This window comes from Cherax quadricarinatus, chromosome 31 (genome assembly GCF_038502225.1).
Source record: "Cherax quadricarinatus isolate ZL_2023a chromosome 31, ASM3850222v1, whole genome shotgun sequence".
Classification (NCBI taxonomy): Eukaryota; Metazoa; Arthropoda; class Malacostraca; order Decapoda; family Parastacidae; genus Cherax; species Cherax quadricarinatus.
In genome coordinates this window covers 28,507,599-28,521,207 of record NC_091322.1, presented here as the reverse complement: position 1 = coordinate 28,521,207, position 13,609 = coordinate 28,507,599, and the positions used below count along the sequence as shown (strand labels likewise).

At 43.6% G+C, this 13,609-nt stretch overlaps 1 protein-coding gene across 2 annotated transcripts in view; it reads right to left on the bottom strand.

The window, feature by feature from the left end:
- The window catches only part of LOC128696574 (dual specificity protein phosphatase 10), a 70,158-nt gene extending 58,336 nt beyond the window's left edge, over positions 1-11,822 (bottom strand). Inside the window, exons 1-2 of one of the 2 annotated variants that reach the window (XM_053787909.2) lie at positions 11,579-11,822; positions 5,513-6,076 (exon numbers count right to left, since the gene is read on the bottom strand). In XM_053787909.2, coding sequence (XP_053643884.1) covers positions 5,513-6,059 — 547 coding nt within the window. In that variant the 5' untranslated portion in view covers positions 6,060-6,076; positions 11,579-11,822. The remainder of the gene's footprint in view (positions 1-5,512; positions 6,077-11,578) is intronic. The other variant, XM_053787901.2, reaches the window with a different exon arrangement.
- Between the last annotated feature and the right edge of the window lie 1,787 nt (positions 11,823-13,609).

Sequence of the window (13,609 nt, the reverse complement as noted above, 5' to 3'; positions counted from 1 at the left end):
AATCTGTCAGCCTGAGCTGAGAGACTTCAGCATTTCGCTACAGGTTCAGTAGCGTGGAGGGTGCCATAAGTTGGGGAGTTGCAGAGAGGCACTGATGTGGTGGGTGCAATAACAAGGGAGATGCAGGGAGGCACTAGCGTGGAGAGTGCCATAAAAGGGGGAGTAAAGAAAGCAATGACGTAAGATAAGAGAACAAGCGATGACCTAATGGATGAGCCTTTGTGTGGGAAATTACACAATAGATTTTGTGAGTGAGGGGAACCCGAGTGTTGTATAGGTCAGAGGGTGAGTACGCATGAAGAGTGGTCGCAGGAACATATCAGTGTTTGGTGGTATGTTAAAATCCACCATCCCACCTTTCCTATTACCGCAATCACTCATGATTTTTTCTGTTAAACACAATTCGGAACATGGCAGTATGCTGTTACCCTACTCTGTATGATCATAATAGTGATAAGTGCGGTAATCTAAGCACTTTCTCAGTGGGAAAGCCATCGTGGTACTGTATTTACTAGAGGAATGTGGGAAATACGACTGTCTGGATTATTACTACGGCAAAACTTTATGACGTCTGATTTAATGAGGTAAAATATGTGGGTGTGGTAGAAAAATTATTAAAAGGCCTTAACACACACTCTTGCTATAAAAATATTGGTCATCAGTACTGGAGTTACCACGTCATAACCATGAACTACCAACACCAGAAATGCCCAAAAGGTTGTGTCATTTCCGAGTATATCCGGGATTCCCTCTAGGATATCTGCCGCCTACATATTACTTCTATCAATAGAGGGTATGAATGGTGGGGCATAGAAGGGTGTGCGGTGTGGGTGGCAGGGGTATAAAAGGGTGTGGGTGGCAAGGTATAAAGGGTGTAGAGTGTTAGGGGAGGGAGGGGAAGGGGAAGTCTTGCGAGTGTGGTAGTGTGTGACTAAGACCAAAGACTAACTCACAGCCTGACCTCACCTCCACACCCACGCATTTGCCAGTCTAATAATGCAGGAAATATAATATATAATGGAAGAAATATAGTAATCTGGCAATAGCTATTGTTAGTTTGTTTAAATTTAGTGCTTTCTAAATCCAGAAGAGGAAATGGGTGCTTCAGACGTGCCTACACAGGCTTATATATCAAAGGTCTGCTATATTAAACAAACCAATTCATAATGTTAACCAAATCTCGCCTACTCTTATTAAGAAACATTTAACATTAAAGCACGGCAACAATAGCTTTTGTAAATTTAACAGCCTTATAGTAAATCTGCACAACATTAAAATATAGTTTGAGTCGTTCAGAAACAAAGGTGGAAATCGAAGGGAAGAGACGATGGTGGCAGGTTAGTCAAGCACCTAAGAGGGGGATACAGTCTCCGGCAGAGTGCTGAAGATGCGTCTCCGGCGCTCTATCTTAGAATACAGTAGATTCCACCAATACAGGTTAGGTAAGGTTTGTCAGGAAACAGGACAAGTGACATCAATACAGAATTAATACCACTAACATTTATGAACAATATAATAAACACTATGTAACTAAGACTGGCGGCATTTTACAAAACTATGCAGGATTTACTACAATCAGATAAATGTTAATACCTAAATATTAAAATAGTCAAGGTTGGAGTTAGTAGCCTTAATGACATGTCAGCTATCTAGGTTATATTCTCTTTATAGTGACATATTCACTCACAGGATGAGTAACTGTATGGTTGGTACGTTCACTCATCCTGTGAGCTACTGCCCAATACTGTCTGTATAGTTCACCCACAGGATGAGTGACGTTGCACTTCGTGAAAAATTTTAATTATTAAAACGAAGCCATGCGGTTCTCCCTTCAGGAAAAAAAAACTAGTAGGAAACACGAGTGAGGAGGGCGTGTCTGGCTAGCAAGAGGTGTTTCACTTGCGTGCGTGACAGTACTGGAGGCCGCAAGGGGACGGGTACAGATGGTTCCTCCCTCCTCCCCCTCTTCCCGTTCCACCTGCACCATGACTGCAACCATCCGTGTCTTTCACACCACCACTTCACCAGGTGTTTCTCACACCTCTCTCTCTCAGCGGTGAACACTATACATAACTACTCTCTCCTTAAGTTGCAGCCTGCCTCGCCTTAGCCTCAAAAGTACTCGCTCACCTGGGTAAACATTAAGGAAGGAAGATAGTGCCTCAGTCTTTACATTCCCTCTAGAGTTGGTGAGCTCATGCGCGGGAATTTTGGGTGGGGGAGGTTGTGGAACCAGCCTCGGGTGGGAGGGTGGAGGTAAGGAAAAAGAGAAAGGAAAATACAAGAGCCAATACCTAGGTAGTAACATAACACCCGACTTAGGTCTTGTCTGTCACCGAGTGTGTAGACAGACATATAGCTAAGGGGTATGTCCTATGAGAAGTCGGTCAAATGTCACTAAAGGACAGGGCTAGGGGCTGATAAAGTACAAAATACTGAGAACTGATAGTGTGAACAGGGACAGACAGAGACGGGAAACGGCAACACGAGGGCAAAGCTGTAAGCTGAAAGCTCAGAGAAGTAACAGGAACGTAAGGAATTATTTCTTCAGCCTTAGAGTAGTCAGGAAGTGGAACGACCTGGAGAATGAAGTGGTTAGAGGCAGGATCCATACATAGCTTTAAGAAGGGGTACGCTAAGGCTCTCGAAGCCAGGAGTAAACTTCGTAACGACCATAGAGAAGGCAGGGTCAGAAGCCGAGACTCGACCCCTGCAATCAAATATTGGCAAGTATACACCCACATCCCTACAAGCACAAACCATACCCCCCCCACACACGATCGTATTCGAGACAAGTCTGGCCCCTCTAAGCTCTGTGCATGATAAAGTTCTTACGTGACTTGGGACAATCAACTTTTGGTGGTGGCATGCGCTGCTGATGCGGGTGTTTCGCGTGTTGATGATACCTACATGACGGCCACATGTCTCAGGTCTGACTTGTTTAAAAATAAAGTGAAAAAGTTAGATGTATCCTACAGGATTCCTTGGTGTTTCTCGACACTGAGGAGGAACAGGAAGGAGGAGCGGGTGAGGTAGGATCACGAGCGCCATGGGATTATCGCGTTCCAGATGCCATTCACACATCTTCCTCTTCCTTGTATGCTGTCAGCCCTGCTACCAGTTTACACAACCAAGCCCCGACCACACCACTGCCCTCAGGGATTTATAAATATTGCTAGGGATGCGTCGTCCCTCTAGTCCGTCTAGTTTCTCCAGAAGAGTCGTGTCTTGTACCCTCAACGAGCCGACGTGCCTCCATCACACTTCCGTCAGTTACAGCAGCGTCTACCTGGGGTCTACCATGGTATAATATGGCGATGGTGAATCACCAAGGTGAGAGCCCGGAGTGGCCTCGCCCCGGCACCTTGCTGCGACCAGTCTCTGGGAGTTACTATCACCTTTAACGCCACGAGTTCACCTGGTGTGTCCCCTTGAGAACTGTTAGTGGAGGGAGAGTGAAGGAAGGTCCCCCGATACCCTGGCTCCCATCCACCATCCCTTTACAAGGCCAGATGAGTGGGGCTTCCTCGTATGTAGGCACTACCACAACCTCCCGCCTCTCCACCCAGTCTTCACCTATTTCCTCTACTGATGCTAGCTATGCATAAGGGTAAGAGAGATGAAGAATGTTGGAGTAGACAGGGCAGGTTAGTGTCTGCTAGGGAAGGGAGGGAAGATTGACAACAGAGAGGACCTCAGCAGTTGGGCAAGGTCGTACCCCCGCCCCAACCATCACCCACCCAAGAATGGCTTCCTGCTCTACACACCTACCCTCCTCCCGACCACTTACCACCCTTACCCCCCTACCGCTACCATCACCCATCCCTGTCTCTCACCATCACGACTACTACCATCACCACTCAAGAATGATTTCCTGCTCCGAACACCTATCCCCCACATCAACCTCCCCGTCCCACCACTAGAATTACCCCCTCCTAACAATCTTTTACCTCCCACCACTAGCATCACTCACCCCTACCTCCACTACCACTCGCATCACCCTCCATTTCCTTCCACCATCACTAGCATCCCCCATCCCTTCCTACTACCGAAGGGTCCCCAACTACCACCACCCCGACCTCCATACACCACCACCCAGTCCCAACCACCACCAAATAGGCCCCCAACCTGGCTTCCTGTTCTATACACCTGCCCCTTCCCCAATAAATCTCGCTAAACTCATTTGCAAACTTTATCGTAATTATACAATACAACAGCAACTCAAAAATAATAATACAACACTGGAACAGCTCACCAATATAAGATCCGACAAACAAGCATAACATTTAGACCTCAGTGGAAATAAGTCACTGACTTTTTTTGGATTACCCTAGATAATCTACACATATGCTATGTATGATAATTTATTAACGGTATTTATGAGTACCTGTACCTGAATAAACTTTCTAAACATACTCGTGTACTCTTTACCCAGGTAGATCTGTTTGTGACTTGATAAACCTAATGTGTGGGCAAAACGTAGTCAATAAAGGATCGCATTATATTGTATTTGTGTTTATTTTTATCCTTCCTTGGATCGACCCTTATTGCCTCCCATTCCCCAGGTTCTTTATGGTTCATGGGTTTAGCACCACCCCACGAATTTCAAGATAATCTCTGGACCCAGCCAATACATTCCCACACTAAGTGAATGGTACCGTGTTACCAACAAGATGTAATCTTCAACACTCCCACTACTACTACTGCTGCCACCACACAATCATCGGTACGAGCTAAATACATAAGGTTGAAACGACCTTTGGTGAACGGAAATCAGTCATGTTTGATCTGAGGAAAGAGAGGGTGTGACTACACAAACACTGCCAGTACTAACGTATTAAAGGATGTTAACTACAGTACCACTAGGAGAAATTAACTACTGACACTCGCTGATCTTACACTGGAGTGAGCTGTGTAAATAAACAAGGCATCGCGCTGTAGTAACTTGGGCTATTAATATTCTATGATAAAGTGACAGAGGCTGTGTGTGTGTCTCACTTAGACAACTTTGACCAAGTCACTCAGCACAACTAGCTGACTACCTCTAACTCAGCACTCTCAAACTGATCTCAACTGACTGAAACAGAACCCGGCCTTTGGAAGGGAAAGTGCTGAAAGAGTGCGTGTGCGGCACCGGGAAAGGCACAGGTGTAACAGGGGGGGAGGGGAGAGAGAGAGAGAGAGAGAGAGAGAGAGAGAGAGAGAGAGAGAGAGAGAGAGAGAGAGAGAGAGAGAGAGAGAGAGAGAGAGAGAGAGAGAGAGAGAGAGAGAGAGAGAGAGAGAGAGAGAGAGAGCCTCTGTTATTGTTAGCCCCTCCGCTGCCTTGTTCACACACACAACCCCCTTCCCCAAACACACTATTCTTCTCTAATTGCTTCTTCCGTTGGGCAGTCTTGTTCTAGTCAATAATACAGTAGTCAGGGAGAGAGATACGTCACCACTTACCTTGTTGCCACTTGCTGTAATCTTACCACACCAGCCACTACAAGTAATAATAATACAAGACACTCACCTTTGAGGAGGAGAGGTTCTCTGTTGTCCTCGAGGAGAGCGGTGAGAACGAGGTAGACTGGGTGGTGTGGAGGAAGTGCTTCCAGGTCGGTGCTAGAGTCATCGTAGACGATGATCTCCTTGTAGCACCGCTTCTTCAGTAGGTCGCGGCCTGAAGGGGACGCCGCTAGGTCCACCACAGAGGCTCGTCGCAGCTGCAGCCGTTTGCGGTTGAAGCGGTCCGAACAGTTGAGGTTAATGGCGCTGCGTACATGCCGCATGTTGTAGTTGATGAATGTTCTCAGGTCGAGGAGGAGGAAGTTCCTGGGTTTGGTTTTGGTGAGCTTGCGCGCCACTTCCGCGGGTTCGAGGGCGCGGGCGCGCCGGAGTAGGATGGAGCGCTGGATGGTGGAGCTGTCTGCGCAGGGTGAGGCGGGCATGCTGAGCACCTGCGGCGCCAGCAGCTGTGGCAGTGACACTGGGCATCTGGCTGCACTAGCCTCTCCAGGCTCACTCAGCGACCTGTTCAGCGCCAAGCGAAGCCCCTCCCGACGACCTTCACTTAGCATGATGACCACTCACCACCCTGCAACATAAGTCACCGCATTGCAATATAAGTCATCACCCTGCAATACAAATCACCCTTCTGCAACACACCACCACCTTCAAAAAATACACAATCATACCACATACCTATACTATACATAACTATCACTACTCACGAGAATACATATATTAACAGCTGTCGTGGCTACTAAACAGAACAATCTTAAAAATAAATATCTTGTACACCTCTGATAAAATAATCACGTGAATCAGTATGGTGTTTCTTTTTTAATTTGCGCCAACCCAACCTTTACAATTAGCGTTATACCCTACTGCTTCATCCTACCCATCACATTAAAGGCCAAGAGAGTACAAACAATACACTGCATGGACACAGGCCATATGAAGGGAGTGCAGAAGACTGCACAGTCTTCAAGGCAGTATAGTAGTACTGGCAGTACAAACACAGTAGTAAGGTATCTTGTTAAATGATGATTGAATTGTTGCTCCATCACTTGATATGATCGTACATCCATATCACTACTAGTCTGCTGCTGCTGCTACTACTGCAATTACTACCATGAAGACTACCATATCCATGCATTACATAGCATGCTTGTATTGGCTTAGCAAAACTCATGGTGAGCAAAACACAGCAACCGTAAACGTCATCCAATTTACCTAACATTGTTGGCACTCTTAATATATTAAATCTTATCAAAGGTCAGCCTATTTTTTCATTAATATTATTTAACATCAGTGAAATGTTTTAATTTATGACTGACTAGTTTTAGCGAAATTATAGCGACAATGAATTTACATTCGTTCATTTTTTTTTTAACAAAACAACGCTTACTGACAGAACTTAGTCAGCAGGTTCAGCTTAAAAAGCAAGGCAGTCACAAACACAAAGGCTAACAGTAACACAAACCAGAGTTTGTTCGAATATGGATTGACATGCGTCATTGGCCGGAAGTGTGGTTTACATGCCGTTCCATGTGCTCCGAAGTTACTCCACTGTAACCTTAGCCAACGCTGCATCTCCTTTATTAACAATTATTCTCACGGAAGGGGATGGGGAGGGGAGGGGAATACTGTGTCCGTCAGGGGAAACTGGAAAATTCCTCCTGACGCGAGATGATGACCAATACAGTAGAATTTGTGGTCGCTGGATGAAGACCTTAGGTTGTCTATCCAGTCCACCCCAAAGTTCAATGTCCCAAAATAATAACGCAACATCAGTAAGGGGATATCATATCAGTACTGTATACTGTTATGTTCCTCTAGCAACAAATACAACCGAATAAGAGTATTAATTATGCCGTCATGAACACCAAGGAATTGTGATTAACTGGCTTCTGAGAGCTTTCCTACCCACAGTGATATATATCGTGGGATGGGGAGGGGACAATAGAAGTGGCTGACATATGGCGAGGACAGTGAGTGAGGCGTTAGTAATCCACGGCGGTCAGTGACTCAGCCTTGTGGTGTGGGAAAGCCCACAGTCTTGTCTTGACAATGCTCCTTCCCTTCGCTGCGGGGAAATTCATGCTGGAATATCGGCTATATATTTAAATATAATTGAACTCGCTGGGTTAAACCACATGTAACCCATAAACTGGAAATGAAATATGAAACGTTTCTGCCTATCCTGGACATTAAAGAAGTGAGTGAGAAAGGGAAAGGAACCTAGAAAGCAGGTCAAATAAAGAGGGTGGTTTTTAGGAGACACTAATCTAGTTTAATGTCTAATTTGTGGGTTAGCACTTAACTGATGGAACTGTCTGAAGTCCCAGATCTGTGTACTCCCTGGAACGCAGGCGAAAAATATAAATCATAATTTACACCTGGAAAATCCTAGAGGGACTGGTCCCAAATCTACAAACAGAAATTAGTCCCTACGATAGCAAAAGACTAAGCAGACGGTGAAACATACCCCCAATGAAAAGTAGGAGTGCCATGGGTACCCTCAGTGTCCGGGGCCCACCATGCATAAAGGAAATTACCAACAGACCAAGAAGAAACTGGACAGATACCTAAAGTCAGTGCCCGATCAGCAGGGCTGTTGCCCGTACGTTGGATTGCGTGCGGCCAGTAGTAACAGCTAGGTTGATCAATCCCTGAAGGGGCTTGATCAACCTGGTTAAGTATCGGGCCGCGGGGGCGTTGACCCTCGGAACGACCTCCAGGCAGGCAGACCTGGTTCATTAACAAGTTCTTGCTCACTCATACTCACACTTTATAATTAATACTGACGATTATATCACATTGCAACAATGACATGATGCGATCCTGACTCACTACTCACTTCCGATTACGCATATGAGTGTCATATTTTACTGCTTGGCTTCTAGGTCGCATTTCCTACATGGTCAAGGCTTTTCTACCCGTTCATAAAACAAAGCATGTTTAGTAACCTGTTATATATTTTATTTTAACCAACTAGTCTTGATAGATCAAGGTGTAACTATATTAACATTGTTTCTCCAAGTAAGGCTATTTCTGATGTAAAATGCTAAGTCTAATACCACTTGCTTAGTGGTTTTGATATATATATATATATATATATATATATATATATATATATATATATATAAACACACACACACACACACACACACACACACACACACACACACACACACACACACACACACACACACACACACACACACACACACACACACTTTAGTTAACTTAATGTAACATTCGCTAGGAATAAGATGTGCTTTGGTAAATATACTGTTGAATTATACGAAACAAAATGACTTTGAGCTAAGTTGGTGTGTACGAATATGGGTTTTATGATAATGCGTCTTACGGCGGAAGAAGTTCACTGTTTTATGTACTTTTAGTCACTTTTTTCCGGAATACTTCAAATAATTTGGTGCATAAAATCCCTGTGTGACCATCGTTATACAACGAATTAAGCCACAAAATCAATGACAAGAATAGGGAGGGGAAGGACTGGCATGGGATGTCAGCAGAGGAGGTTGTGGGTTGACAGGAAAAAGAAGAAAATGTCAAGTAGCTTGACCGACCACTTTGGGCGAGTTTTAAGCTTTTTTTTTTTTATCAGTCTTATATACCTTATTTGTCCATAGTTTGCGTTATTTAAATATACTACCTAACGTTAATTTCGAACGAGGCATCAGAAAGGTAACCTGGATGGCTGGGAGGCAGAAAGGCAGTCTGTCGTGGGGGTTCGTAAGGAGATATGATGGTCGAAGGTAAACACACTTGTTGGATGGTAACGATATATATTGTCAGACTGTGGTAAGGGATGGGGGGCCCAGCCTGCCCGCTTGCCTGTCGTATGTCTATCCGTGGAGTGAGAGCGAGGCAGCGCCTCTCACTCACTCATGCTGCATCTCGTGACGTCATAGTCACAGGCCTAGGGATCTTCTATATAAAGCACATAGATGGTACTATGATACTCCGCTAATCTATACATACAACACATGTAAAGGAGGATCAGCAACTATGCTGACAAGTCTTCCAGTAGCAAGCAAGAGTGCCACGTTATAAGGAGTGCAAGTCCTTCCGATACCCATTCATAAATGTCATACAATTTCTGGGCTTGCATACAAAATTTCCTAATTGTTCCACGGAGCTGAATGTAACCCAGAGCTGAATAGGTATGACGTCTGGGGGCTGACCACTGCCAAGACTCGCATGTAACATTATAACACTGAATATTAGCTAGAGGCAACTGTCATCTCAAATAGTTCACAAAGCGAGTCACTGAAGTCCTATTATTAATTTTATTATTATTAATTAATGTTTACCCTCTATTTACTTCATTTTTTTTGTCGTGGGGTTTATCTTTAACATTCGAAAGACGTAAATCGAAAGACTAGAAGTTTAATATTTACGTGACTAAAATCGTTGTGGCCAAGTACAGTAGCTTCTCGAAACATGGGTTACATAAATGAGAGTACTACATAGTTCTAAAACTAGTCTAACAATTTACCTCTTGAGAACTAAAACACCAGCATGACGACATTGGCATGCATCTTCTGTTTCATGGCAAATATTTTCGTTCAGTGTTTAATACAGGCAACCCTTTATGTGGAATTGCCTGTGCCTGACCAAGCAAGGTCCTGACTGTTTCACCAGGTATTATATGTAGAGAGGAACGTTACAGAGCCTGCTGATGGTACAGGAAACCTGTGGGTGCAGTGAGGAACCTTGTGTGTGTGTGTCACGTTAGACGTGGCACCAACGCCTGACATCACCTCCCAATGTTTGAGCGTCGAGTCACTGTTAACTTGGCTAACAGCATCACCACTCACACCAACTGGTGTCACCACTCGCACCAATTAAGCCACCACTCACACCAACAACTAGTGTCGCAACTCACACCTAACACCACCAAATAGGGTCACCACTCACCTACCACCAACAACTAGGGTCACCACTTACACCTAGCACCATTAACTAGGGTCACCATTCACACCTACCACCAACAACTAGGGTCACAAACACACGTACCACCAACAACTAGGGTAACAATCACACCTACCACCAACTACTACCTACACCTACCACCACCACCTGGTGTCACCGCTCACACCAAGTGATGTCACCACTAACAACTAAATAGGGTTACGACTCGCATCAACAACTAGGGTCACCACTCACACCAAGTGATGTCACTACTCATAACAGTGTTTACAATATGGGCTCGTATACTCACTGACACATCACAAACGTTACTCCTTACACAGCATTTCAAACACAAGGGATCCCTCATTGCATCACTCATGCATTTCTTGCATGAATGATGTAATGCACCACAAACATCAATCATTACACATCACAATCATAACCATCATTACAAATCACAATCATCAAAATACATCATAGATATTAATCATGACAACACATACATCCCAGACATCAATACATAGTATCCCAAACATGAATACACAGCATCCCAGACATCAATACACAGCATCCCAGACATCAATACACAGTATCCCAAACATCAATACACAGCATCCCAGAAATACACAGCATCCCAGAAATACACAGCATCCCAGAAATAAATACACAGCATCCCAGAAATAAATACACAACATCCCAGAAATAAATACACAACATCCCAGAAATAAATACACAGCATCCCGAACATCAATACACAGCATCCCAGAAATACATACACAGCATCCCAAACATCAATACACAGCATCCTAGAAATACCCAGCATCCCAGACATCACATCACTCGTTTACAAACACGGTCATCACTCAGGAACAAGTAAATTGATTTAAATATAATTTTACAATCTTAGATGATTACAGTTGTCTTACATAGTAACGTGTGTAAATTACCTAGGATAACTCCTCAAAAAAGTCAATAGTGACTTATTTACAACATTAATATCAAACAAGAATAATTATAACTGTAACAATTAATTTATTTTCAATAAGTCAATTAACTTTTACATGTGTTTTTTTTTTGGGGGGGGGGTTACAAAAGGTTAATGCCTTCTTTCAAAAAAATGTAAACTAGACAGTATAACAGGAAAGTAACTTACTGTTGTACATGATATTTCTTCCACGTAAGTGTATAAAAATCCCTGTTGCTGACTAGATATCCCGCACACAAGACACTCTCCTATATAAATCCGTCACGGGTTTCAAATTGCACTCAAGAGGGTGGCACAGCGCGAGCGAGTACGTGTGAACACCTCGCTGGTTGTGTACGTACTGAGGCAGTCATACACTCAACTCACTCAGCTGGTGGTGCTGGTAGTGGTGGTAGTAGTGGTAGTGGTGGTGCTGGTGGTGCTGCTGCAACACAGCTGTTGGCAACACTACCCCACCACCACCACGTTGCCACATCTACGCTCAACACAACACTACTTATATTATCATAATTTCACCCACTACTCGACTATCTCCATTTTTAGTGTCCAATATAATTAGGGAAATGTTGATTAGTTGTGTTAAAGGTCGGTGTGACTCACCTAGAGTAAATATGCAGTTACTTTTTCTGATATAAGAGGAAGTGGGAAGTCATCAGAACGACGATACCATGAGAGGTGAGCAGTCTGACGACGCTCTCTGACACATATTTCTCTGGTATGGCTGAAGTATAAACAGAGTAAAGTGGTAAAATAGAGGCATTATCCATTCATATGTGTAGTGTAGGGTGTGTGGTAGCAGCTGAGCCAAGAATACTCTGTGATTCATTGATGCAGCAGCGCCGCCAACGCTGTACTTTATATATACACACAACCTACACTTATAAATCTAAACACCAATAAATAAAACCATCAGTTATTTTTATGCACATATGTTATCGCTCTGAGACGGAGGAGTGAGTTGCATGATTAATGAGTTGCCGCGTGTTGGGTAATGAAGTGTTGCGTAGTGGTCAGCGTGTTCTGGAGAAACCAGTGTCTCATGCCCAGGGTATGAGGATTATCTGGGCACACTGGGGCACTGGGCATGCATCACCCTGCTTAGTCAGGCCTCCTTCTCCCTACCTACCTTTCTTCATACCTCAGAAATACCCCAACAACGCAATTCACACACGAGAGACACTGCCAACAGTACCAGAAAAATACCTGTTGTCTAGGCTGGGCTGATTAATATTGTTAGTAGTAATAGTAGTACCACTACTACTACTAGTGATAATGATAGTAGTAGTAGTAGTATTAGTAGTAGTACTAATAATGGTAGTGATAGTAGTAGTAGTAGTGGAAGAAGTAGTAGGAGAGGTATTGGTAGTAATAGTAATAATAATATCAGTGGCAGTATTAGCAGAAACTACTACTAGCAGTAGTGGTGGTAGTAGTAGTAGTAGCAGTAAAAATAATACTAGTAACAGTGGTAGTAGTAGCAACAATGTTAGTAGAAGTATTAATAGTACCAGGAGTAGCAGTAATAATTATAGCTGCAGTAGCAGTTGTGGTAGTATGTAGTAGTATTAGCAATAGTTTTACTAGTAGTAATAGTATTAGTAGTAGTAGTAATAGTAGTAATAATAGCTGCACTACTACTAATAGTAAGAGCAGCAGTAGTAATAGCTGTAGTGGTAGTAGTAGCAGCAGCTACAACAACAACAGCTGTAGTAGTAGTAGTAGTAGTAGTAATAGTAGTAATAACTGCAGCAGCACCAGTAGCAGTAGTAGTAGTAGTAATTTATTGAAATAAATATTGTTAGTTGAGCATTGTGGGTTGTTTTCTAGGGAAGAACATAGTGGAAATGTCGCATACCAGCTGGGAACCGAACCCAGGATATTTAGACCGGCTCCTGGGAGCCAAGCTAACCTCCAGACGCCTTTAAGAGGCACGTAAGTTCCCCAGTCTACTAATAACATGTTCATTTTTCCACTATAATCTACCAGCACAATTGACATCAAAGATTTGTTAAGTTATACCATGAATTAAGGAAAGATCCTGGACTTCACCTTACGAAACAAATACAATAGTAATTATGGATAGTGGAGAAATGAACATGTTAATTTAAAGACGGGGATACTTACGTGCCCCTTAAACCCGGCTGGTCGTTGTATTTTATTTGCTTAAAAACCACTTTATTATGTAGGTGCATTAATATG